Source organism: Panthera leo, chromosome B3 (genome assembly GCF_018350215.1).
Source record: "Panthera leo isolate Ple1 chromosome B3, P.leo_Ple1_pat1.1, whole genome shotgun sequence".
NCBI lineage: Eukaryota > Metazoa > Chordata > Mammalia > Carnivora > Felidae > Panthera > Panthera leo.
In genome coordinates, this window is record NC_056684.1 from 101,869,970 (window position 1) to 101,897,695 (window position 27,726).

Consider the following 27,726-nt stretch of genomic DNA (forward strand, 5'->3'; position numbering starts at 1 on the left):
AAAATTTTAGGCTTAAGTTTTTTTGTTTTTTTTGTAAACACTTCTTGGGATCTATGTGAAAGAAAAGCACATGCACAGAAAAAAGCCTAATGACATATATCAAAATGTTAAGGGGTTATCTCTGGGTATTAGGATTGGGGATGATGTTTTTCCTCATTCTTCCTGTATTTAATATGTACTTTTATAGTAATGTGTACATATGTATAATTGCTATGTTATATACCTGAAACTAATATAATACTGTGTCAGCTGTACTTCAACTAAAAAACTATTATTTGTAATTAAATGTGATGCAGGACTATTTTATTTTTTAATGTAGTTTTCTTGATTGATCCTAGATTGCGGGGGGTGGGGGGAGGCTAAATGGTACTTTGGGGGAAATTTTAATATGAAATGCATGTTAGGCAATAATATTCTTCTCTTCAATTTCTGTGGCATAATAATGATATTGTGGTTATGTAGAAGTATGTCTCTTTTTAGGGGACACATGTCGAGGTACTGAGGGGTAAAATGTCATGATGCATATTTCAAATGACTTGAGAAAAACAGTTTATAAAGCATATATAGCAAAATGTCAACAATAAGTCAATCTAGATAAAGGGTGTATGTATGTTCACTATACTACTTGAAATTTTCCAAAATAAAAATGGGAGAAAATTATATACTTCTATAATAAAGCAGTTGGAGGACAAAAAAGGCCCATAAGACAACCAGTCACTGATGAAGATACTTTCTACATGGATGGATCTCATCCTTTTGTCTCCAGGGATCTGTTCCATGTTAATGGCAGTGGCTCACCACAGGCTGCTGCACCGACCGGAGAGGCTGTAGAGTACCACAGCCCCTGGAGTTGGCAGGCATAACTCAGTGCTCACTAACTTGCTCTCTGGAATAATCAGATGATGCCCTTTTGATGACTGTGAAGTATTAAAATTACCTCCTTTTTGAAAAGTCTTTACTACTAGAGAATGAAATGAAGTAAATGGCAATATTCAACAGCACAGAATAGGCAATATTACTGACATCATGATGGTGGCCAACATATTCATTTATTTCTGTTTCCACTTTCCCACCATTAAGCCCTTATTCTCTGGAAAAGCAGATTTTTTTTAGGGTTTAATCATATACAGCAAAGGAATAAGGATAAGGTCTTGGTTTCAAAGTTCTGATTTACGAGTTAAACCAAGTCAATACAAAAATGTTCCTGTGCTTGCTATGGCATATACAAAAATGCTCCTTCAACCAAATAAAAATAGGGGACTAAAAACACTTTTTGCAAATCCGTGGTATTATCAGGTTCCTATAGATCTACAATATAACACTGAAGGATTATATCCTATGTACAATAAGCAAGTTGAGGAAATAAGAATACATGTCTACTAACATCCTTTCCAAAGTATCATAAATAAACTTTTACTTCAGGATCTTGAAATAAAAATTCATACAGTATTCACAATGAAACCCAAAGATAAAGCAAGATGAAATAGTCAATAGCATGATTAAGAATAGCTGACATTTGGGGCGCCTGGGTGGCTCAGTCGGTTGGGCGTCCAACTTTGGCTCAGGTCATGATCTCGCGATTTGTCACGCGATTTGTGAGTTCGAGCCCCGCGTAGGGCTCTGTGCTGACAGGAGCCTGGAGCCTGATTCAGATTCTGTGTCTCCCCCTCTCTCTGCCCCTCCCATGCTCTTGCTCTATGTTTCTCTATAATAAATAAACATTAAAAAAAAAAAAAAAAGAATAGCTGACATTTATAGAAAACATTATGTACCAGGAACTAAGTGCTTTTATCTCATTTAATTCTCATTAACAACATTATGAAGTAAAATTATTATAACCATTTTACAGACGAGTGGTCAAAGGCTAGAAATTTGCCCAAGGTTCATTCAGCTGGTAGATACCATAGTGGGTCTTCAGACCCAAGTAGTTTGGCTTTGAAATCTGTGCTCCTAACCATTGTGCTATAACATCTCTCTATACCAGCCACTAATTAAAACATCAGAAATGTATTCCTTCCTAACCTTGGTCATCGTGAGATAAGGAGTATCTTTGGCTTCTACACATCTAAATTTTCAACATATTATGTTCCTTCCAACATATAAAAACCATTCTTATCCTGAGCCACCTGATTTTATTTTACTACAACCCGCCCCAGACTCCGCCAAGCCCACTCCTGTATTCTGCCCTCATTAAGTGGGTGCATTTGCATTAAGCTCTGCCTAGAATAACAAAAAATGTATGAAATATTTAAATCTTATTTGTTCAAAATAAAAGGAGTTAAACACTTTCCCTCTTTACTCTCATATCAAGGCTTCGAAGACTTGCTCAGGAAAATACTGCTGATGTTGATAACCAGAGGATCTTACCAGGGGCACATTATGCCCCAGGATGAAACTTTCAAAACTGTCCTCAATCTTCTCTTCTGTGTGTTAGGATGTGTAGCAGGATGGGGGTGATAGTAGAAATTATGGTAATAAATGTAAACTATGTTTTCTAGAAACATTTTCATTTCATGGAAAAATGATAAGACCACAGCAAACTATGGGGTGCCTGGGTGGCTCAGTAGGTTAAGGCTCTGACTTCGGCTCAGGTCATGGTCTCACGGTTTGTGAGTTCAAGCCCCGCATCAGGCTCTGTGCTGACAGCGCAGAGCCAGGAGCCTATTTCAGATTCTGTGTCTATGTCTCTCCCTGCCCTCCCTCCCTTGCTCACACTCTGTCTCTCTCTCAAAAATAATAAATATTAAAAAAAAAAAGACCACAGCAAACTAAATTTGGAAATGTGAAAGTCTTATTTTTTTAAAAACCAGGCTATACAAAGACAACTGAAAGCCATACATGAAGAAATTTCCAAAACAAACAAATGAAAAAAATCACACCTACAAAATTATTTACATATTGGGGGCCCATATTAAAAAACATGGTCCCCAGTCCAATATAGACATGGAGAAACAGTCTATGGTAACACACCTGGAAGAGGATTTCTGTAGTACTTCCCAGTATACGACACAAACCAAATGAGGAAACCCCTTGAAGGTACTTCAATGTTCAGAGGTTTTAAGACCTTGGCTTTGATGATTTTGAAGGTAAGAAACAAAATCAAACTGGCTTCCACTGTGACATGCCAGTGGCTTCAAGTCAGTGCCTACAATCATAATGCTTCTGAATGGCCTTCTATTTGGGGGCAGGGCAATCTGTAGGCATGAAAGTTTTTACACACTCCCTGTTACTATATTACCTTAATAAAGACAAAAAGTTGTCATTAAACTCTTTTAAAAATATATAACGAATTTTCTAAAGATAACATTTTTTTAAAGTCCAGATTCATCAATGATGAGTAAAAAATCTATTACTTCCCTAAGGTCATTTCCTTAACTCTGTCTATTCCTGCTTAAATGCAAAAGCTGATAGTTTCTGATTGGTAGAAAGATCTAAAGGTTTTTGCTTTTTTGGCAAATTCAGATTCTCCTTTGCTTTTTCTTTCTGGTTTTCAGTTTCATGACTTTCATCAATCACACGTTTTCGCTTCTTTGCTTCAGCTCCATCACTTGTAGTACCTCCTTTGGCCTTGGTAGCCCATGCCTTTGTAAAAATATGGGAGAAAAGATTTTTAGGCAATAACAAAGAACTAGGAAGGAAATGATTTCCTCACTTTTTTAGGTAATAATCCTGTATATAAAAAGCAGCATTAAAAAAAAAAAGCAGGGGCGTCTGGGTGGTTCAGTCTCCACCACCTCATGCTCTGTCTCTCTCTCAAAAATAAATAAACATTAAAAACATTTTTTTTTAATTAAAAAAAAGCATAATTAGTACTTGAATTGTTAAGCTAATCATTAAGGATTCTCATTGTTAACAAATGTCTTATTGCAGAGCAGGTTAAAAAATTTATGGCTACCTCTGTAATATTTCAACCTAAACTCTGCTTATATTTAACCATATTAAGTGCAAAATATATAACTGCAGGTACTTTTTTTAAAAATGAAACTTTTTATTTTGAGATTTTTCATATGCAGTTGTAGGAAATAATACAGAAGGATCTCGTGTACTCTTTTCCCAGTTTCCCCCAATCGTAGCATCTTCCAAAGCTAATATATCACAACCAGGGTACTGACATCAATACAATCCTCCCATTTTTACTTCTACTCATTTGTGTGTATGTGTGTATGCATATTTAATTCCCACGTAGGCTCCACATTCAAGATACAAAACAGTACCATCACCACAAGGATCCCTCATGTTGTTCCTCCAACCTACACTTCTCACCCAGGCCCCAACTCCTGGTAATTAGTTCTCTGTTCTTCATCCCTATCACTCTGTCACTTCAGGAATGACATTTCAGATACTCTTTTGGGGCTGGCTTTATTCAATAAGCACAAGAACCTTAAAAAGTTCAGTCATTTCCATCTGTCTCCTAAATCTTTTTTTTTTTTTTTTTTAATTTGAGAGAGAGAGAGAGAGAGCAAGAGAGAGAGAGAGCAAGAGCATGTGCATGAGGTGGGGAGAGGGGCAGAGGGAGAGACACGGAATCTCAATCCCAATACAGGGCTCGATCTCACAACCCTGGGATCATGACCTGAGCCAAGATGAATATTGGACGCTCAACTGACTGAGTCACTTAAATCTATTTTAATATGTAATAGTTCCTCCTTCTTTCACTTTATTTCCTTTCCATTTATTTACTATAGAAAAGAGACCCTTTGCAGCTGTAGAATTTCTCACATTAACAGACTGGATTGTTTAAGGTTTAACTTAAAAATACTGATTACATTTTCAAGTATTCAAAAACACAATCACATTTTTTACTGCATAAGATCATTTAGATACCATTTATCTAATTCTTTAGAATTATCCTTTTATAAAGTCTTACAAAAAATGAGAAGTACAAAGTTGCCAATGAGATTCTAAATAGGCTAGAGGTGGTTGGACCAGTTTCTAGCTTCCTCATTTTGTAATAGCTTTATTCTTAAAATTCAGTTTATCAAGGCAAGTATCTATTTCACCAGGTGAATACTGCATGCCCATGCCGAATACTTGCATCCCTGGGGAAATGATATCTGAGGATTTAATTGATATACCACACACATTCCTTCCCCTTGCAACAGAAAGCTGCTCCTAGCCCTCCCTCATAAGGCAGAAATTTATACAAGGGGCAATAAGGTACAAGCCACCTGTCCTAATTTCCACATGAAAGGCTAGAACAGAACACCAGGTCTTCCACTGCCCGAAAAGCAGTACTCTCACTTTGACTTTGTTTTTGTTTTTTTGTTTTTTAAAGTAAGCTCTATGCTCAGTGTGGGCCTTGAACTCACAACCCTGAGATTAAGAGTCACATGCTCTATCGACTGAGCCAACCAGGTACCCCAGTATTCTCATTTTATATTCAATGTGGAAGTAAATAGCATTTTAAAAAATTCTGCTTTTTAAAGAAATTTTTTAGGTTTATTTATTTTGAGAGAGAGGTAAAGAGAGAGAGTGAGTGCAAGCAGGGAAGGGGCAGAGAGAGAGAATCCTAAGTACCCTAAGGTAGTAGTCCAAACATGTATATTTAATTTCATTTTTACTTCTTAATTTTATTGGCTTTTGATTTGTAAGTAATGTACTTTTTCTTGGGGTATCCTCCTAACTTACAACATGCAGGAACTTATACAGATATAAACAGTACATATGCCCCAAATTTAACCATTAGCACTAATAACTATTACACATCCATATGTTCAGAACTAACATTTCAGTTATTTAATTTCCTTTCTACCAAGAGTTTACCAGAATATATGCAATTTCCAGAAAAGAAAAAGGTATTTTCTATAAGAATTTTTAAGACCTAGGGGGCACCTGGGTGGCTTAGTCGGTTAAGTGGCCAACTTTTGGTTTTGGCTCAGATCGTGATCTCATGGGTTCATGAGTTCAGGTCCACGTCAGGCTCTGTGCTGACAGTGCTGGGCCTCCTTGGGATTCTCTCTCTCTGCCCCTTCCCTGCTTGCGCTCGCTCTCTCTCTTTCTCAAAATAAATAAATTTGAAAAAAACAAAAACAAAACAAAACCCCTAGGAATTTACTAAGATCTCAATCTCAGCAAAATTATTCTTACCTTCCTTTCTTCAGGTGACAATACTCTAAATCGAATCATTCCTTCTTTTATTATGTCTGCTTCATCTGAAAAGTCAGGATTGTCAGACAAAATATTACTTCTGTTTTCTTCCAGCCACATCTGGAACCCAGTCTTTGGCCTAAAATAGCAATTATTGAAAAAATTTCAAACTTAAGGCACAGTTTAAAGTGCTTTATGATTTTTCAGGCTAGTAATTAACCATTAGTCTTTGCATACCTATATATAGTAAGAAAGACACAATTAATTATACTTGTTAATATTCATAGTACATATTACCTAAAACTGCTTGAAGACCATGGAAATAATGAACTGAAAAACCCCTTGTAAGATCAATTCAAAGGGTTTACTCACATATGTATTTTCCAAGTGGAGCAACCATGAACTCTGTACTTTTAGCTCCTTTTTGGAATGCTGACAGGCTCAAGGTCTCCAGTTTCACTCAGCCCCTCTGGCCCAGTAAAATTCTTCCAATCCTTGGTGGGTTCTTTCTCCATTTCCCAAACCAGCTATCTTTAATTTTTACTTTTCTCAAGCTCCTATCCCATCCCCTCACCATTGCTCTCACAGATGACCTGGGCATGTATGTCCTTTCTCATGTAATTATTATGTAAAGCATACACACAGCATACTTGTCAATTTCATTAGACTTGACTTTTTTTTTTTTAAGGTTTATTTATTTTTGAGAGACAGAGACAGACCCTGAGTGGAGGAGGGGCAGACAGTGGGGGAGTCACAAAATCCAAAGCAGGTTCCAGGCTCTGAGCTGTCAGCATGAGGCCAATGTGGGGCTCGACTCACAAACCATGAGATCATGACCTGAGCCCAAGTCAGATGCCTAACTGACTGAGCCACTCAGATGCCCCTAGACTTTGCTTTTGACACAAATTATCTTTAGGTCACAAGTCAAGATTTAATGCAAACATTTAATATTTACTGAGCACTTACTATCTGCTAGGCATTGTTCTAAATACTTTGTGTGTATTACCTCATTTCATCTATCATAACCCTATGAGGGTAGGTGCAATTACTATCTCTATTCCATAGAGGAGGAAATCAAAGCTCAGAAATGTGAGATAACTTAGGGGCGCCTGGGTGGCTCCGTTGGTTAAGTGTCTGACTTCAGCTCAGGTCATGATCTCACGGTTCGTGGGTTTGAGCCCCGTGTCAGGCTCTGTGCTGACAGCTCAGAGCCTGGAGCCTGCTTTGGATTTTGTCTCCCTCTCTCTCTGCCCACCCCCACTTGGGCTCCATCTCTCTCTCTCAAAAATGAATAAATATTAAACAAATTAAAAAAAAAAAAAGAAAAGAAATGTGAAATAACTTACTCTAGGTCACACAGATAGCCGAAGGCAGACCTGGGATTTAATACCTTGGCAGTTTGACTGCAGAGTCCCCATACTTCACACAGCAGCTGTACTGGCCCTTACTACACTGTAACCAAATGGATCTTGAATAACAAATTTAAATATACAGCAAAAATTAGTGGCAAAAACACCAGGGGAAAATGTTTATGATAAAATTTTATTTTACTTATTTTTAAAGATCTTTTTATTTATAAAGTTTATTTTTGAGAGTGACAGAGTGCGAGCAGGGGAGGTACAGAGAGAGGGAGACACAGAATCTGACACAGGCTCCAAGCTCTGAGCTGTCAGCACACAGTCCCAAGCAGGGCTTGAACCCATGAGCAGCGAGATAATGACCTGAGCTGAAGTCGGACACTCAACCGATTGAGCCACCCAGGCACCCCTATGATAAAATTTTAAATGGAAACAAAACCACAGGTTGTAACATTCCATCTCTGATGCAGAGCCCACTAAATGTAGAATCTTAATTTTAATAAAAAAGATTTAAAAAATTATGAGTAATTGAGGGATTTTTGTCTAAATTTTTTAATTTTTAGAAAAACAAGCTATAAAAAATATTACTAGCATTGCCTAATTTGTGGAAATATACAAATTTCAAGTAATCTTAATATAATTCTATTTCCAGAAAAATAATAGAACAAATCAAAACAAATGGTAAACAAAGTTTCTTGAATTTCCGGAAATTAATAAACATTCATTTTAATCAAACTTGAAGCAATGTCACAAATCTAGCTAACAGCAGGCAATCTCCCTGCCCCTAAACAGCTGTTTCTCAAAAGAAAAACAAAATTGAACATTTCTCTTCTGATTCAGTATATCAATACTCATGACAAAATATTTGGTTAAACAGTTATAATTCCTTAATGACATTCCAATTAAATAAGTTTTCTGTATTGAAAGTACAAAAAATTGAATCTTCTTAAATAAAACCTTCACTGCTTAATACCTAATTTGAATTCAGGGCAAAATAGAAAAAATAAAAACCAAAGCTACCCCTCAAATTAAACTGGTTAACATGAGGGATGCCTGCTAGCTCAATCGGTAAAGCTTACAGCTCTTGATATCGGGGCTAGGAGTTTGAGCCCCACGTTGGGTGCAGAGATTACTTAAAAATAGACTCTTTAAAAAAGTAGATAGATAAATAAACTGGTTAACAGGAGATATTCAATGATAAAAATGAAATGGTGACTTTTTCTTTTTAACTGAGGCATTAAAAAAAGTTTTTTAAAAATGTTCATTTTTGAGAGAGAGTGTGAGTATGGGAGGGGCAGAGAGAGAGGGAGACACAGAATCCGAAGCAGGCTGCAGGCTCCAGGCTCCAAACTGTCAGCACAGAGCCCAATGCGAGGCTCGAACCCATGAATGGTGAGATCATGACCTGAGCCAAAGTCTGATGCTTAACCTACTGAGCCACCCAGGCGCTCCTTAACTGATGCATTTTAAATAAACCCAGTATTTAGAGAGATCACGAAATGTAACATATTGCACTGGCAAACAAACAGGATATATGCAAATAGGAACTCATATTGCTGGAGGTACAGAAAATGATACAAGATGAATGGAGAAAAATTTGGCAATGTCTATTGGAATTACAAGTGCACATTAACTTGAATCATACAGATATCCATCTTACGGCTATATGTATATGTGAGAAATGACATTCATATAAAGTAATTCATTGCAGTACTACTTGTACTATAGCAAAAGACCAGCCATCACCTCTGTCCACCAGTAGAGAACTGAATAAATTATGACATATCCATTCAATGGATATAAAAAGATTAAATAAACTGTGTAGTAATATGAGATGATCTGCAAAAGCTATGTGAAAAAATAGTAATGCACAGAACAATGTGTATGCTACCATTTCTGTTAAAATAAACAGATAAATACAAGTGTTTGAACACTTATAGAACAATTCTGGAGGGCTAGGTAAGAAATTTGTTGTAGTGACTATTTGTAAGGAGGGGAACTGAGTGGATATGGAAGATATTTATTCTTTATCAGACTTTCTTTTGTATCCTTTCACTGCTTCTCCCTCTTAACTATATTTATTTTAAAACAAAAGAAGAATTATAAAATATATGTTTTAAATTTTAATTTAAAACAATTTAAAGCACAATACAATTTATTTTATTTTAAAAATTTTTTTACATTTATTTTGAGAGACAGAGTGAGATAGAGCATGAGCATGGGAGGGGCAGAGAGAAGAGGAGACACAGAATCTGAAGCAGGCTTCAGGCTCCGAGCTATCAGCACAGAGCCCGACACGGGGCTCGAACCCACCAACTGTGAGATCATGACCTGAGCCGAAGTAGAACGCCCAACCGACTGAGCCACCCAGGCGCCCCGTAAAACACAGTACAATTTAAAACTCATATATAACTTATCAGAGCATACTTAAGTATTAACTAGACATTAACCAATATTTATGGCCTCCTTAAAGTTATGTATTCAGGGATGCCTGGGTGGCTCAGTCAGTTAAGCATCCAACTCTTGATCTCAGTTCAAGTCATGATCTCATGGTTATGAGATTGAGCCCTGTGTTGGGCTCTGTGCTGGGCAAGAAGCCTGCTTAAGATTCTCCCTCCCTCAGGGCACCTGGGTGGCTCAGTCAGATTTCAGCTCAGATCATGATTTCACACTTTCTGAGTTCAAGCCCCGCATTGGGCTCTGTGCTGAGAGCTCAGAACCTGGAGCCTGCTCTGGATTCTGTGTCTCCCTTTCTCTCTCTGTCCCTCCCCTGTTCTCTTGCATGCTCTCTCTCTCTCTCTCCCAAAAATAAATAAATATTTTAAAAAATTAAAAAAAAAAGTATTCTCCCTCCCTCCCTCTCTCTGCCCCTCCCATGCTCTCTCTCAAAATAAATAAATATTAAAAAGAAAGTTATGTGTTCAGAATGTCCACCACCAGTGCCAATGTATTATTTGTAACAGTGAACAAGACAGTTGCATAATTTTGTATTGCTGTGTCTGTATGTCTTTTATTGGAATACTGAATCTTGAGAATAATAAATTTATCTATGTACTAACCTTTGACTTTCAGTGTTTTGAGGACGTGGAGCTGGGGTTTCAGATGATGAATTTTTAGGATTTTCTTCATTCGCATCCTCATTCTTAACAGCTTGGGAAGTTCTTTTCTGGAAATAGGATGCTGCAGATGCCTGTAAAAACAAACATAATGAATACTGCAACAAAAATCTAGTACCATTTTATATACTACAATCAAGTTTTGAAAAATGTGGAAGAATATTTATAATTATTTAGTATTCTTATACCAACATGTGAAGTCCTGAAGTTCTCAGTTGAAAATAAACATGCCTATAGACATAAAACCCAAAAAAACTATTACTTCAAATTCCATGTTTTCTAAATGAATAAAATTATATAAAATGGAAAAGATAAAAGATCTATTATACTAATGACAAATGTGAGGTGAAATACCAAATCTGGGATGAAATCTAGAAGGCAAAATCAGAATACGGAAGAAGGAAAGATTGGGGCCAGCATCATCATTAAAAAAAAGATATGCGTCAGAATCATCTGGGAAATTTTTTTAAAAGCCAGACAGATGCCTGAGTCTTTGGGGCCTGAGTATACACAGTAAAACCTTGGATTGTGAGTAACTTGTTCTCCAAATGTTTCACAAAATTAGCACACATTTCTAACAAATTTTAACTTGATAAATAAGCAATGTCTTGCAATACAAGTAGTAGGTTACACCATGATCACAACTGAGCCAATGTTTTTCTCTCTCACTGGCTGTAAGACTGTGTGTGATCATCTCGCGTGCTCAGATGCTCAGTCTCAGGCTGCAGTGTTTGGCAGAAATCAGTGATTTTTCAGAACATAGGAAGGTGCCCACAACTGGCACTAGTTTATTTTTTGTCACTTCAAAGCACCTGTGGACAGTCCTCCGCTTTTCCATACAAGAGTAAGCTTAGGAATGCTTTGTTTCATTCTAGGCAGGCTGCCTGCAGATATAGACCCTTTCCCCTGCTGCCTTATTGATAGTTACATTAAATACAGTATATGACAAAACTTTATTAATACTGTACGGTAGTCAACATTGTGCAAACGTATACAATCGCCCCCATGAAGAAAGAGATTCCACTGAGCCAACAGATAGCAGTGATTCCATTAATGATAGTGATAGCCGTCCTACACAATAACCCTCTACTCGTCTCCCTCACACCAGCCATGAAGGTTTTCAAAGGTAAGTGCAGGTTAATTTATTTTTCTTTATCCTTTGTATTTTATTTATTATTTTGTATTACAGTACTGTAATCATTTTTATGTGAATGTTTTTGGGTTGTGGAATGAATCATCTGAGTTTCCATTATTTCTTATGGGGGAAATTTGCTTTCATATACAAGTACTTTGGATTACAAGCATGTTTCCAGAACAAATTATGCTTACAAACCAAGGTTTTACTGTATATATTTTAAAAAGTGATTCTGAAGCAAAATCAGATTTGAGAACCACTACCCTCCCTAGGCAATCAATGATAAACAACTGGAGCCTCCTGCCCCATACCTGAAAGAGTGAACAAAAACTAAAGCAAGACAAACAGATCATGTGCTACTTGTTGCTGATGTGGGTAGTTGAAATAGTACCTGCTTAGACTTTGGCTTTGGAACTAGAGGCTTTATAACTGGAGACTTTTCATTATTTGTAGCTCGACTGAGTGCAGATTTCTTGGATGATCTGTTCATATTGTCTAAAATATTAGTAGAATGTGCTGAATTCACTGAAATGGCAGGCTCTTTGGAACTGGCTGATACCTAAAGAACAAACTACTATTAGCATTTTATGTTTAAAGAAGAAAAACCCCAAGAGATTCATTTTTCCTCTAAATTTCTGTTAAGTCTAGGGGCGCCTGCGTAGCTCAGTTGGTTGAGTGTCCAACTTTGGCTTAGGTCATGATCTCATGGCTCATGGGTCAAGTCCCATGTTGGACTCCCTAGTGTCAGCACAGAGCCCGCTTCAGATCCTCTGTCCTCTCTCTCTCTGCCCCCCCCCCCAACTCATGCGCTCTCTCTCCCTCTCTCTCAAAAATAAATAAACATTAAAAAATGTATATTTAAGTGTCTTTTAAGTCTATATTGTAGTGTCACATTTGGAATTGAATACATTTTGTATAATCCATATTAAGACTGACACACATATTAAATATAACACATCCCTAAGAAAAACAGGGACTATCTTTCAAAACCATACGTATTCAGAAGATAAGTCTTAGCCCAAGCATGAACTAGTGCTGCTTTCAACTGTTTTCACAAAAATCTGTTTCAATCTTTAATGTTTCCAAGTCTGAGGAGGGTCATCTGGTGGTTTGGAAATATTTCTCTGTATAAAAATGTACTTAAAAACATGTTAAGTATCACTGGAAAGAGTTTACCTTGAAGGGGTTTACTCGTCCTTGGTTGCTAGAGATAACTGCACCTTTCATAAGAAAGAAACCCTCACTTAATAGTGGTAAAACATAAAAGACTTCTGACTTCTGTAATAATAGGTCATTTTAATCTGTATTATATAAAAACAAATGTGCTTTGCAACTTTAGAATTATTAACAACTCTATATGATCTCCTATCTATTTTCCAAGACAAAATAAAAGTAAAAGCTATTAAATGGAAACTATCCCAACTTCTCACTATGAAATATATAAACCTGTATAGATCTATCCTTTTCTCCTGTTACCATGGAAGAATGGTGCCTTATTTTAGCTAAGGTTAATAATTCATCTACTTGTGCTCTAGATCCTATCCACTCCTGCTTTGTCAAGAAACTTGTCTTATCGACGGCTATTCCATCTTTGGACTTTTCACTCTTCATTGACTACTCAAGTTTCCTAACTTAAACAAAAACAAACCCTCTCAACTTCACATCACCTCTAGCCACCATTTACTCCTCCCTCGTCTATACAGTCAAATTCTCAAGAGTTGTCTACATGGTTATTCCCAGTTCCTCACTGCCCCTACATTCCAACATCCACAATAATACGGCTTCCAGCCCTACTACCCTATAGAATTTGTTCTTGCTAAGGACTCAATAAACTCCATTTGGCCAAATCTGGTGGATAGTTTTCAGTCATCATCTTATTTGACCCCCTCAAAAGCATTCTACATAGCTAAGTGTTCTTTTCTTCTTGACACTGTCTCCTCCCCTTGACTTCTGAGATTCCCCATTCCCACCTCGTTCCTCTTTGATCTCATTCTCTTTTGATGGTTCCTCCTCCTTAACCTCCTGGGCCTAATGTTTAAATGTTGGGGATTCCCTCCCCAAACTGCAATTCTTTAATCTCAAATAAACTCTCATTTGACTCTCAAAAAAAAAAAAAAAAAAAAAAAAAAAATGTTGGGGATTCCCTAGGCCTAAACTCACTTTTCTTCTCACTTTATATCCTCATCTATGCCCAGGGTTTAAATTGCTATGGTTATGCCAATAATTTTCACTTTACATCTCCCTCCCAGACTACTTTTCTAAGCTCCTAACCAAAATATCCAATAGTAATTCATCATCATCTTATCAAAATCTGCATTTCCCTAGTGTTTTCTGACTCAGTAAGTGGTTCCATCATTCACTCATGTATTCAAGCTGGAAACTGAGTCATTCTTTACACCCTAAACTTCCATACTCTCTACATCTTTTTCAGAAACACCTCTTCAATTCTCATTCTTTCATTGGTCACCACCACCCTATCCAAGCCACTATTCAACGTCACTTTTGGAATTCCTCGGTAGTCTCCTTATTTGTATTCCTCCTCTGCCAGTGTGCCGTGCTATGCCTGCTTAAAGCCTACAACAGCCTCCCAGAGACCTCAGAATGAAGATCAAAAATCTTTACTGTGGCCTACATGGATCTGCATGATTTAGCTCTTGCCCATCACTCCTAAACCACTCAGCACCACTTTCTCTCTGCCTGTGCTCTTCACACCACTCTTACAATCTTAGCACATGCTGTTCCTTAAGTCACACACTTTTCCTCTGCTTCTGCTCTCACCCACTTTTGCCTAGCTGACTCTTAATCATCCTGCAGGTCTCTGCTTTAAATATTTCATGAGGCCTCCCTTGGGGTCCCCACCTATCACCACTGACTAGATTAAAGCAAACTATTATATACTCTTTTAATACTCTGTACATGTTTTTACAGGTAAATTTTAAAAATCAAAGTAATATATGTACATGGTTTAAAAAGTTGGGGAGTGCCTGGGTGGCTCAGTCGGTTTTAAGTGTCTGACTCTTGATTTTGGCTCAAGTCATGATCTTATGGCTCATGGATTTGAACCCCATATCTGGCTCTGTGCTAACAGCACAGAACCTACCTGGGATTCGCTCTCTCTCTGTGCTAACAGCATAGAACCTGCCTGGGATTTTCTGTCTCTCTCTCTCTCTCTCTCCAATACAAATAAACAAACAAACTTAAAAAAAAAAAAGTCAGTTGGTACTATGTAAGATTTATGCAGGAATCAACCATGCATGTCTACTTGACTTTTGGTATCTCCCACCTAGTCAAACATAATAGGCATTTAATAAATATTTGTAAAATGACCAGTTTCACAAACAAAATTCCTGATAAAAACAAACTTAGGATGGCAGAGTATGTGTGTGGGGTGGTTTAAGTACATATATCACTTTAAAATACTACTTGAACAATTTTCCTGATATTACAAAATCACAAATATTTCTTACCTGACTTAACAGCTGGCACATCAGAGGAGTTTGCATTTTTGGAAAATGGATTCTGTCCTATAAAATAATTAAGATAAAACAATGCAGTGTAAATGGGGAGATAAAGTTCCTCTCTATAATCAACAATCAGCAAAGGCGTCTTGACACAGTACAGGTATTCAATTTTCCTCAGCCAAGCAAAATGAGGAAAGCCACAAAATATTGCATTTCTCATCTTTAAATTGCTTTAAAAATGTATCTTACCATACTTATGTATTTCTGGTTTTTCTTCTTTATCATCAGCTTCTCCAGTATCCTCTTCATCTTCTTCAACTTGGTTTCTGAGCCTTAGCTGGCTCCACTCTGTAGCGGTATTACTGTAACTAAACAATAATATTATTCAATTAAGAGCTATGCAAAGACCAATTAAATTTTCAGAATAGTAAAGAATAATTTAAACAACTGATTATTTCTTACCCAGCATTCAGCCCTTTTCTGAAATCTTCCTCTTCTTCTTCTTCCACCTGGGTTGCTGCCAATTCTGCTGCCTTTTCCACAGCCAGTTCACTAAGTCTTTGGGCCAATATTAATCTCCGGGAACGAGAAGCATATTTAATGGCTAAATTCACAGCATTTTGAGTCATTAAATCAGCAAGTTCCACACAACGAAATTCCCGCTCCAGTTTACAAGAAAGCTAACCCAAAATGGGGGGGAAAAAAAAAATCACATCAAGCAAAACTTTTAAAAAATAAGAGAATGATACTACTAGTATCTGAGAAAATACTGGTTTTCTAGATAATGTATCTCACTGATTCTAAGATGCATAGTTTTTACTCAGTTTAGCATCTCTGAAAGTAGAAGCATCTTACAATTTATGGTGGGTCAGAGTTTGCAGCATTTTTTTGGCTTATATAAATAAAATAATGGTACATTTTACAATCACTAGTAGCTTAGATTCAATGAAATAAGGCATGTGATTTCAAGCTATTAATTACAAAGGAAGTAAGATTTTCCTTTAAAATTCAAATGTGGTTTTCTTAAACTCATTTTGCTGCCCACCCACCCTCATCCTGCCCTCATCAAATAGGGATGAATCAAAGAAGGAATAAATTATAAATGATTAATTAGTTATTATTTTTCCCAGAACTGGCACACAAATACTACAAGTGAATGGGGGGGGGAGGGGAGGGAGGCGGGAGGAGTAGATTTATCCACTCATTTTTAAGTGTGCTTGTCTATGATTTCCAATTACCAGAAATAGTTATACAACTTACAAATAAACAACTTCCTTTTTCTTGCTGTATTTTAATAAAAATTTCAATAAAAAACAAAGGGCATTCATTAAATATCTTTGAAAACACTTGATTACTTTTTTTTTTTTAAGTTTATTTTTTTTTAGTTTCATTTTTTATTTATTTCTTAATTTACATCCAAGTTAGTTAGCATATGGTACAACAATGATTTCAGGAGTAGATTCCTTAATGTCCCTTACCTATTTAGCCCATCCCCCCTCCCACAACCCCTCCAGCAACCTCTGTTTGTTCTCCATATTTAAGAGTCTCTTATGTTTGGGGCGCCTGGATGGCTCAACTTCGAAGTGTCCAACTTCGGCTCAGGTCATGATCTCGCAGTCTGTGAGTTCGAGCCCTGCATCAGGCTCTGTCCTGACAGCTCAGAGCCTGGAACCTGCTTTGGATTCTGTGTCTCCCTCTCTCTCTCTGCCCCTCCCCTGCTCATGCTCTGTCTGTCTCTCTCTCTGTCAAAAATAAACATTAAAAAAAATTTTAAAAAAAAAGAGTCTCTTATGTTTGGTCCTCCTCCCTGTTTTTATATTTTTTTTGCTTCCCTTCCCTTATGTTCATCTGTTTTGTATCTTAAAGTCCTCATATGAGTGAAGTCATAAGATTTTTGTCTTTCTCTGACTAATTTCCCTTAGCATAATACCCTCTAGTTCCATCCATGTAGTTGCAAATGGCAAGATTTCATTCTTTTTTATTGCTGAGTAATACTCCATTGTATATATATACTATATCTTCTTTATCCATTCATCCGTCAATGGACATTTGGGCTCTTTCCATACTTTGGCCATTGCAGATAGTGCTGCTATAAACATGGGGGTGCATGTGTCCCTTTGAAACAGCACACCTGTATCCCTTGGATAAATACCTAGCAGTGCAAATGCTGGGTCACAGGGTAGTTCTATTTTTACTTTTTTGAGGAACCTCCATACTGTTTTCCATAGTGGCTGCACCAGTTTGCATTCCCACCAGCAGTGCAAAAGAGATCCTCTTTCCCTGTATTGTCGCCAACATCTGCTGTTGCTGGAGTTGTTAATGTTAGCCATTCTGAAACGTGGTATCTCATTGTAGTTTTGATTTGTATTTCCCTGATGCTGAACATTTTTTCATGTGTCGGTTAGCCATCTGGATGTCTTTGGAGAAGTGTCTATTCATGTCTTTTGCCCTGGGTTATTTCTTTCTTCACTGGGTTATTTGCCAGTTATATGCCCTTTCTTCACTCGGTTATTTATTTTTTGGGTATTGAGTTTTGTAAGTTCTCTATAGATTTTGGATACTAACCCTTTACCTGATATGTTGTTTGCAAGTATCTTCTCCCATTCTGTCAGTTGCCTTTCAGTTTTGCTGATTGTTTCCTTTGTTTTGGAGAAGGTTTTTATTTTGATGAGGTCACAATAGTTCATTTTTGCTTTGGTTACCCTTGCCTCAGGAGACATATTGAGTAAGAAGTTGCTGCGGCCAAGGCCAAAGAGGTCTTTGCCTGCTTTCTCCTCTAGGATTTTGATGGCTTTCTGTCTTACGTTTAGGTCTTTAATCCATTTTGAGTTTATTTTTGTGTATGGTGTAAGAAAGTGGTCCAGGTTCATTTTTCTGCATGTCGCTGTCCAATTTTACCTTGCTGAAGAGACTGTCTTTGTTTGTTCCATTGGATATTCTTTCCTGCTTTGTCAAAGATTAGTTGGCCATACCAACAAACATTTCTGGGTCCATTGCTGGGTTCTCTATTCTATTCCATTGATCTGAGTGGCCGGTTTTGTGCCATTGATTATTTTCCTTTTGATATGCATTCTGACAACTCAAAGTGAGGCAACTCAAGTACAATGTAAGGAAAATTAGTACTTCAAAGACTAAGGGTCTCATAATTGATAGAGTAGAAGGATTATTTTGTTACTCAGACATCCCACATCTGATGGATCAGCACAGAAGCTTTAGATAGTCACCTGCATGTCCTTTTCAAGTTTTCTACTATCACTATTGTATAAACAATACCTCTTAATCAGAGTAGTACTCTGCCTCAGAGGGTGTTTGGAAATGAAAAGAAGTAGTATGGTTCTCATAGTAACAAGGTTAAACTTCAGGCATTTGCCAGGGGGACAGGAATGCTAAAGAACTGACCAGTCCTCAAGCTACTGATACCCTACTAACAACACTGTCCCAGAGGAAAAGCTCCTCTAATGATAAATGGTAAATAAACCAAACATATTTTCTTACATATGTTGTACAAAGAGAAAAGGTTACTAGTTACACAAGTGACATTTTAACTTTTTTTTTTTAATGTTTATTTTTGAGACAATGAGAGAGACAGAGTGCAAGCGGTGGAGGGGCAGACAGAGGGAGACACAGAATCTGAAGCAGGCTCCAGGCTCTGAGCTGTCAGCACAAAGCCCAATGCGGGGCTCGAACTCACGAACCATGAGATCATGACCTGAGCCGAAATCGGACGCTTAACCGATTGAGCCACTCGGGTGCCCTTACAAATGACATTTTATAAAAGAAACAAAACTTACTTTACAATAAACTAAATTTCTTTACTACTAAACTCAAGGCAGTGTTGCATAGTGGTGACAGTAGTGAATACTACCTTTTGGAAACTGGAGTTATAATTAGCTCTGTGGTCTTAGATACCACTTTTCCCTCAGAATCTTTTTTCCTCAACTTTGAAATGAAAAGTCTGGACCATTTACTCTCTCAAGAAATACTGAAGTCTATTATGTATTACACACCATGTAAGCACCCAGCACACAGTGGTAAAGGAGATGTGATCACTGTCCTTAAGGGGCTGGTGCAAAATGAACAAAGAAATTAGGTTATACTCCTCACCATAAACCAACCTCAAGTGAGGACACGAAACATATGCACTTTATATTTTAACTATATTTATATATCAAATATATATATATATATATATATACATATATATATATTTATCTCTAGAGATCAATAGACTTAAAATATCCAGGGCATGAAACCTGGTTGCTATAGACAAACTTTCATCACACAATTGCTTAAGAGATGACAAAAGGCAAGCATATCTAAAAGCCTTATCAAACAAAGTTCTTAAGATTACTCAGCCCTGGAGGTCTAAAAGCCCACACTCAAACTTTATTTTGTTGTAGGAGCTATAGCCAGTTCACAAATTTTATTAAACATCAGAATACCTGGAGTGCCTGTGAAAACAAAGACAAGTGACCAAAAGCAAAAAGGGAGACAGCACCAGAACAGTTTATTTCTGCCTATGATCTTAGTTATAGGTAATGTTTCAAATATGTTAACTGCAATATCAATTTGGAAACAGAACTTTCAAGGAACAAAAACACTACTGGATGCAACTTAAGAATTGGAGGTTGTGCCCTGTTGGTGGGAATGCAAACTGGTGCAGCCACTGTGGAAAATAGTATGAAGGTTCCTCAAAAAATTAAAAATAGAATTGCCATATAATCCAGTAATTCCACTATTGGGTATTTACCCAAAGAATAAAAAAGCAATAATTCTATAGAAATTTTCTTTTTATTAATTTTGAGGATGGGCGGGGCACAGAGAGAGAGAGAGAGAGAGAGAGAATCCCCACCAGGCTCTGCACTGTCAGCACAGAACCCAATGCGGGGCTTGATCCCATGAATCATGAGATCATGACCTGAGCCGAAATCAGAAGCCATATGCTTAACTGAGTGAGCCACCCAGTTGCCCCCCAAAAGCACTAATTCTAAAAGACATATGCACCCTTATGTTTACTACTGCATTATTTATAATAGCCAAATTATGGAAGTAACCCAGTGTCCATCCATAGATGAATGGATGAACATGTGGAATATATATACACAATGGAGTATTACTCAGCCATAATAAAGAATGAAATCTTATCATTTGCAATAACATGGATGGATCTAGAGAGTATAACACTAAGTGAAATAAGTCAGTCAGAGAAAGACAAATACCATATGATTTCACTCATATGTAGAATGTAAGAAACAAAACAAACAGGGGTGCATGGGTGGCTCAGTTGGTTAAGCATCCGATTTCAGCTCAGGTCATGATCTCGCAGTTGGTGAGTTCGAGCCCTGTGTTGGGCTCTCTGCTGTCAGCACACAACCTGCTTCAGATCCTCTATCTCCCTCTCTCTTGGCCCTTCCCCTGCTTGCTCTCTCTCAAAAATAAATAAACATTAAAAAAAAAAAAAAGAAACAAACAGGAAAAAGAGACAAACACACTTTTGGGGCATGTGGGTGGTTCAGTCGGTTAAGCACCTGACTTTCGCTCAGGTCATGATCTCACAGTTTTTGAGTTAGAGCTCCACATCAGGCTCACTGCTGACAATGCAGAGCCTGCTTGGGATTCTCTCTCTCCCTCTTTCTCTGCCTCTCCCCACCCCCATTCACATGCATGTGTTCTCTCTTAAAAATAAACATTAAAACAAACGAACAGACTCTTAACTGTAGAGAACAAACTGATGGTTACCAGAGGGGCTGTGAGAAGGGAGAAGGGTGAAATAGGTGAAAGGGATTAAAAGCACACTTATCTGCTTATGATCTTAGTTACAAGGTAATGTTTTAAATATTTTAACTGCAATATCAACTGGGAAACAGAACTGAGTAGAGAACTGTTGAATCATTGTACTATAACCTGAAACTAATAACACTGTTAATTATATCTAATTTCAAATTTTTTTAAAAATTAAAAAAAGATTTTGAGGTTGTGGAACTTGGTGCTAACTCACATACTTTTAAGAAATACAATCTATAGAAAAGTGTAACTTTAATTTTTCCAGTATATTTATTTTACTCACCGCAAGCATTTTCATTAAAAGTTCCTGTTGTTCTTTTATTGCTTGATTTTTACTACTTTCTTCATATTCATAACCATTTTTAGCTAAATAATCAAGGTGATTGTGAAATATAACGGAACGCCAAAATTGTTCCTACAAAAGGGAAAAAACTGCTTAGAGAAAACTATCAGCTTAATACCAGGCAAGTGTTAAATATTTATCTTAAGATAACAGTTTCTAAATAAAATATTTTTTGAAATATTCTTTCTAGTTTATTTTATAATTCAAATTTTAATGTGATACCAAAGTTTGACTTTATCTTCTATCCTTAAAAAAAAAGGGAATATAGTATTTTAAACAGTTTCTTAGCTATCATAGTTAATGCTCAGAAAACTTGTTAAGCTATTTTTTAAGAGACCAATTTGCTTCTTGGTTAGAGTAACTAATTGCAAGGTTTCAAATGACTTGATGGCAGAAGGCTAGGACCATAGTGAGGCAAGCCTGGTGCCTAAGACACAAAATTTATGGAGGCCCACTCTCTCAGGCACTCAGCCCAACTCTGACAGTGAATGCCTTGCCCTAGTGAGGCCCTGATGATCATACTCATTTATCTCATAGACAAAATCCCTGGAAGTAGTGATGGCAATCAGTTACCCTGGTGGTAATAAGCAGTCCTCCCTCCCTGCTACAACTAATTATTTAATTATAAAGTAATGAGTAGTCAACAATGGTCATCAGGGTAATTTTTAAATGTCTACATCATAAGCAATGTACTATCAAATTCAGAGTGTCAAGGTAAGATTTCCACATACCTCCATTTGTCCTTTCTCTGTTGCAGTCTGACAATAAGGAAGCTTAAAGGATAATATAGCTACAGCAGGGCGTGGAAGGGTGGGAGGAAACCGAGAACCTTTACAAGGAATGCACCTGTCAGTACAGAAAAAGTCTCACCACAAAAATTTCCTCCAACATCATAAAAACTGTTAAAATATAAATTTTCCAAAAGTCAGTAACTTGGAATAATATTATTCCAATAGCTAGCTTAATAATAAACAATAAATTATTCTTTTTTTTTTAAAAAAAGTACTTTGGGGTACCTGGGTGGCTCGGTTGGTTAAGTGTCCAACCACTGGTTTTGCCTCAGGTCATGATCTCGCAGTTTGGGAGTTCAAGCCCCGCATCCAGCTCCGCGCTGACAACACGAAGCTGGCATTCTCTCCTTCTCCCCCCACACTTGTTCCCTCTTTCTCAAAATAAAAAAACTTAAAAAGTAAAGTACTTCAGGCCTGATTAGGTATAAAAATTAATCCCTCCCTCTGCATTTCAAAAATCCCTCTTTATATCAGCTTTATTAAACTATCACTTAAAGTGAAACAGGCCTGGGGCACCTGGGTGATTCAGTCGGTTAAGCATCCAACTCTTGATTCTGGTTCAGGTCATGATCTTGCAGTTTGTGAGTTTGAGCCCCACACTGGGCTTTGCACTGACAGTGTGAAGCCTGCTTGGGATTCTCTCCTTCTCTCTCTGCCCCTGCCTCACTCTCTCTCAAAATAAGTGAATGAACCTTAAAAAAAAAAGAAAGTGAAATAGGTTCTCATCAGCTTTTCCTTAGCAAACTGCCCACTTTTAAAATACAGAAGCTGGGGCGCCTGGGTGGCTCAGTCGGTTAAGCGTCTGACTTCGGCTCGGGTCATGATCTCGCGGTCCGTGAGTTCGAGCCCCGCGTCGGGCTCTGTGCTGACAGCTCAGAGCCTGGAGCCTGTTTCAGATTCTGTGTCTCCCTCTCTCTGACCCTCCCCCGTTAATGCTCTGTCTCTCTCTGTCTCAAAAATAAATAAACGTTAAAAAAAAAAAAAAAAAAATTAAAAAAAAAAAAAAATACAGAAGCTGTGCCATAAATAGCTGTCATGGAATTCACATTATAAAACAGATCACCCAAGATAAGATACTGGTGAAGCATATTCACTTTCATTTGTCAGTCTTTTTACTGCTGGTAAAAAGTGTCAAACAAGAGAAAAAGATGGTGAAATGTCCAATACAGATGAGTGTCTATTACTAGATATTGGTGAGAGTGAAGCAGAAAGTCCAGTATCATTTAAAAGGTTATAATATATACCTACTCTGCTAAATCAAAGGTTGCCTTACATGGTAATAAATAGCTTAGTGGGCAAGAACACTGTCTAAACCTTTTCTGACTAGGACATGTAAAGTATTTAAAGATGCCCCTCAGCATTAATACTAATGGAATTTATTAATTAAAAAGCATTCATTAATCACGGAATGATACATGCACATAGAATACTCTTTTAACTTATGTATTCCAAGTTATTTATAAGAAAACCACTGGAAAACCATACCTACACACTGTAAGTACCTTAGGCAAACTTTCTAGTTTTTATAGTCACTTTAAAATACAGTACAATGTTCAGTGCTTACTAATAACCACCCACTTAATTTATAGTACAGCCTTTTAGTCATGGCTTAAAGTCATGTCTTTCTTAAAGGGAAATACTATGTAGGTTTAAATTTTTTTTTCGTAAGTATCTTCTCGTATTATCAAATGCCCACTAGAGAAGTTAAAAATTAAATAATGGAATCTTTTTCAAACTACCCAGGTCCCCTTCCTAGTGAGATTTGAACACACCTTTTTGTTTTTGTGACCACACAATAAAAATACAAACATGTTTTTAGAGTTCCAATATTTTTGTTTATTTTATTTTGTTTTTTATTTTTTTTAAGTTTTTATTTATTTTTGAGAAACAGAGCATGAGCTGGGGAGGAACAGAGAGAGAGGGAGACACAGAATTTGAAGCAAGCTCTAGGCTTAGTCAGCACAGAGCCCGAATGAACTTGTGAACTGTGAGATCATGACCTGAGCCAAAGTCGTATGCTCACCCGACTGAGCCACCCAGGTGCCCCCCCCCCCAATATTTTGAACATACAATCTCATTTCTTCTTCTTCCTCCCCTTTTATGAGTTCATATAAATCAGTGGTTTTCACCACACAATATGAGGTGGCAGTGTGAATACCTACAGTTTGAAAAATCTCTTGTGGCAATTCTGTCATTCACAAAAGCCAGTGGTTTATTAGTCATGCAAGATGAAAAAGGGCATGTGCATTCAGAAAAGGACAAGTCCAATTACATACACATATACGTATATTAACAAAATCAGAAAGGACATTGGGAGTAATCTTAATGCCTTAATATTATTTTTTCTATAAAAAGACATACTCTCTTGTGTAAAAACATTTTATAGCTCAAATACTTTACTGATTTAGTCATAGTAAGCAATTATCACTATAAAAACCTAGGATTTCATTAATAGTTTTTTAAAGCCACATTTATATCAAAGCAGAGTACTAATTCACATTTCTTATCCTTTTAGACTTGAAGTAAAAAGACCTGTTATCCATTAAGTGTCCCTTTCATGGATGAAGACGAAAAACAAACTCATTTGACTGCTAATTTGGTGGTTTTTGCCTACAATGAATGAGCTTCCTGGAAACTATGTGGCTAAACCATCTGGAGAAGATGTGAAAAAATAAACTACAGTTTACTAAGACAAAATTACTTTAATTCTTTTTCAAATAAACCATAAAACTTGTTCTCTTGTTAAAGAAAGAGTTGAAAACATATCAAACTGGAGACGCTTGGGCCAATATCCAGACTAAGCTTCCCCTCAGCAATGAGTTTTGCTTTGTGTTCTCGGTTGCATGGAGGAGACTTTGTTCACAACTTGTTTTGAGCGTTTACTCAGGAGTTGATAATGATTTTACTAGCCAACACTTCCTGGCTACTGACCTTATTTACCTTTGTGTAATATAGCACATATAGTCAGTACTATAACAAATGCTTGTTAAATGAACGAAACTCAAAAAAAAATTTTTGTCTTTAAGCATGTCAAATAACTCTTAAGAGCTTTCAAAAAGAAAAAAAAGATGTTTACAGAGAGCAAATTAGACAGTACCACACAAAATTAGTAACCTCTCAGTTATACGTTAACCAGTAGTGATCATGGAAAAAAAAAATCTTCAGTGGAAACAATAAAGACAATTTCTGCTAAAAAATTTGCTAGAACAGAGGTAGGAGTGATACTTCTACAGATTAGTAATTACTCATATTCATAATTAAAGGCAGGTGTTTTGTACTGATTCAAATGACATGTTTTTAATTCTTTTAATTATATCCCTAGGAGTTGAACAGCTAGGTCATATGGTAACTGTGTTTAACCGTTTGAGGAACTGCCAAACTGTACCAGTTTATATCCCACCTAGCAATGTTTAGGGTTCCAATTTCTCCACATGCTCAACAGAACTTTCCCTCTTTTGGGTGATAATCATTCTAGTGGGTATAAAGTGGAATCTTTGTGGTTTTGATTTGCATTTCCATAACTTACGATGCTAAATATGTTTTTATATGCTTATTAGCCATATGTGTATTTTCTTTTGAGAAGTGTCTATTCAAACACTTTGCCTAGTTTTTAATTGAGTTGTCTTTTGAGTTACAAGAGTTCTTTATATACTCTGATACATAACTCTTATCACATAAATGATTTGCTTCACTGTTTAAAAAAATCTACATCGTATTTTTTAATTTTTTTAAATGTTTATTTTTGAAAGAGAGAGAGCGAGCGTGAGCAGGAGAGGGGCAGAAAAAAGAGGGCAACAGAGAATTTGAAGCAGGCTCCAGGCTCTGAGCTGTCAGCACAAAGTCCAATGCAGGGCTCAAACTCACGAAGCCTGAGATCATGACTTGAGCCAAAGTTGGACACTTAACCAACTGAGCCACCCAGGCGCCCCTATATAGTATTCTAATGTATAGTTGTATATAATATTATTTCCCTATTCTTCTAGTAATGGAAATTTAGGGTTCCAATCTTTTGTCAATATCAACAATCTTACAATGTAGAAAATCTTTCACATGTATCATCATTCCCACATGTGCTAGCAGCAGTACTTCCTAAACTTTAATGTACACACGAATCACCTGAAGATCTTGTTAAAATGCAGGTTCTGATTCAGTAGGTCTGAAAGTGATGCCTGAGATTCAGCATTTCTAATAACTAAGCTCTCTGGTGATGCTGATGCTGCTGGTCCATGGATCACACTTTAAATAACAAGTACCAGTATGTCTGTAGGACAAATCCTAAGGCAGAATTATTGGATCAAAGAGCATATGCATTTCTAATTCTGGTAGTTCTTGACAAATTGCTTTCCAAAGGGATTGTAACCAATTTATACTCCCATCAGCAATTACAAACGTGATTATTCCCCCATAGCCTCACCAAGAGTGTTATCAAATTTTCAGATTTTCCTCATTTGATAAGTAAAAAGAGAATTTTAGTTTTGATTTGTATTTACCTTATTTTGATATCATCTTTTTATATATTCAAGAGCCATTTTTATTTCCCTGATTACTTCCTTTCTTGGAAGTCTCCAATTACAGCTTCTGTGATATGACCCTCAAGTGATTTTTCTCTTACTTGCTTAGCTAATAGTTCTCTTCCTCATTCAAAAGCTACGTGTTCCAATATCTGATCTCTAAATGTTGGAATTTTTTTTTTAATGTTTATTTATTTTGATAGAACACTCGTGCATAAGCGAGGGAGGGGTAGAGAGAGAGGGAGAGAGAGAATCCCAAGCAGGCTCCATGCTCAGGGGTGAGATATGGAGCTCGATCTCACAACCATGAGATCATGAACTGAGCCGAAATCAAGAGTTGGATGCTTAACCAATTGAGCCACCCAGATGCCCCTCTAAATGTTGAAATTTCTAAGTGTTGGAATCTGTGACCTTTTTTTGTTACTTTCTTCTATGTGATCTCACTTATTACTATGACTTTAAATACGTTCTATATTCTGGTGATTCCCAAATTTATATCTTAGAATAATGTATTCTAGTATCTTCTTGATATCTCCATTTGGACATTTTGCAGGCAATTCAAACTTAACACAGCCAAGAAAGAAATTGTTTTTATCTCTCTTATTTCTATAAATGGAATGACTATCCGTCTAGTTGCTTTAATTGGAAACATGGGTGTCATTATTGAGTCTTCTCCATCACTACCAACCCCCAACCTACCAGAAAATCCTGTTTCTTTTTCTTTTTTAAGTTTACTTATTTGTTTTGAGAGAGAGAAAGAGAGCGTGTGCAAGCAGGGGAGGGGCAGAGAGAGAGAGAGAGAGAGACAGAGAGAGAGAGAGAGAGAGAGAGAATCCCAAGCGGGTTCTGCACTGTCAGCAGGGAGCCCTACGCGGGGCCTGAACTCACAAACCGTAAGATCATGACCTGAGCCAAAATCAGAGTCAGACACTTAACTGACTGAGCCATCCAGGCGCCCCAGTCCTACTGTTTCTATCTCAAATCTGGTTCCCATTAATTTCTGCTGCCCCCACACTAGTTCCAGCCGTAATTATAGCTCACTTAGATGACTGCAAAATCCTCCTTAGTGTTTCTCAATGAAGGCACTGATAGCATTTGGGAATGACAATCTGTAGTTGAGCAGGACCATTCTGCACACTG

The 27,726-nt window shown here is 37.1% G+C and overlaps 1 protein-coding gene across 2 annotated transcripts in view; it reads right to left on the reverse strand.

The window, feature by feature from the left end:
* Window positions 1-2,773: 2,773 nt before the first annotated feature.
* WDHD1 (WD repeat and HMG-box DNA binding protein 1) overlaps window positions 2,774-27,726 on the reverse strand; it is a 66,617-nt gene continuing 41,664 nt past the window's right edge. Inside the window, exons 17-26 of one of the 2 annotated variants that reach the window (XM_042943292.1) lie at window positions 22,016-22,130; window positions 21,225-21,356; window positions 15,620-15,837; window positions 15,407-15,525; window positions 15,164-15,220; window positions 12,873-12,916; window positions 12,088-12,255; window positions 10,505-10,635; window positions 6,088-6,226; window positions 2,774-3,582 (exon numbers count right to left, since the gene is read on the reverse strand). In XM_042943292.1, coding sequence (XP_042799226.1) covers window positions 3,382-3,582; window positions 6,088-6,226; window positions 10,505-10,635; window positions 12,088-12,255; window positions 12,873-12,916; window positions 15,164-15,220; window positions 15,407-15,525; window positions 15,620-15,837; window positions 21,225-21,356; window positions 22,016-22,130 — 1,324 coding nt within the window. In that variant the 3' untranslated portion in view covers window positions 2,774-3,381. Of the gene's footprint in view, window positions 3,583-6,087; window positions 6,227-10,504; window positions 10,636-12,087; window positions 12,256-12,872; window positions 12,917-15,163; window positions 15,221-15,406; window positions 15,526-15,619; window positions 15,838-21,224; window positions 21,357-22,015; window positions 22,131-27,726 lie in introns of those variants that run through there. The other variant, XM_042943293.1, reaches the window with a different exon arrangement.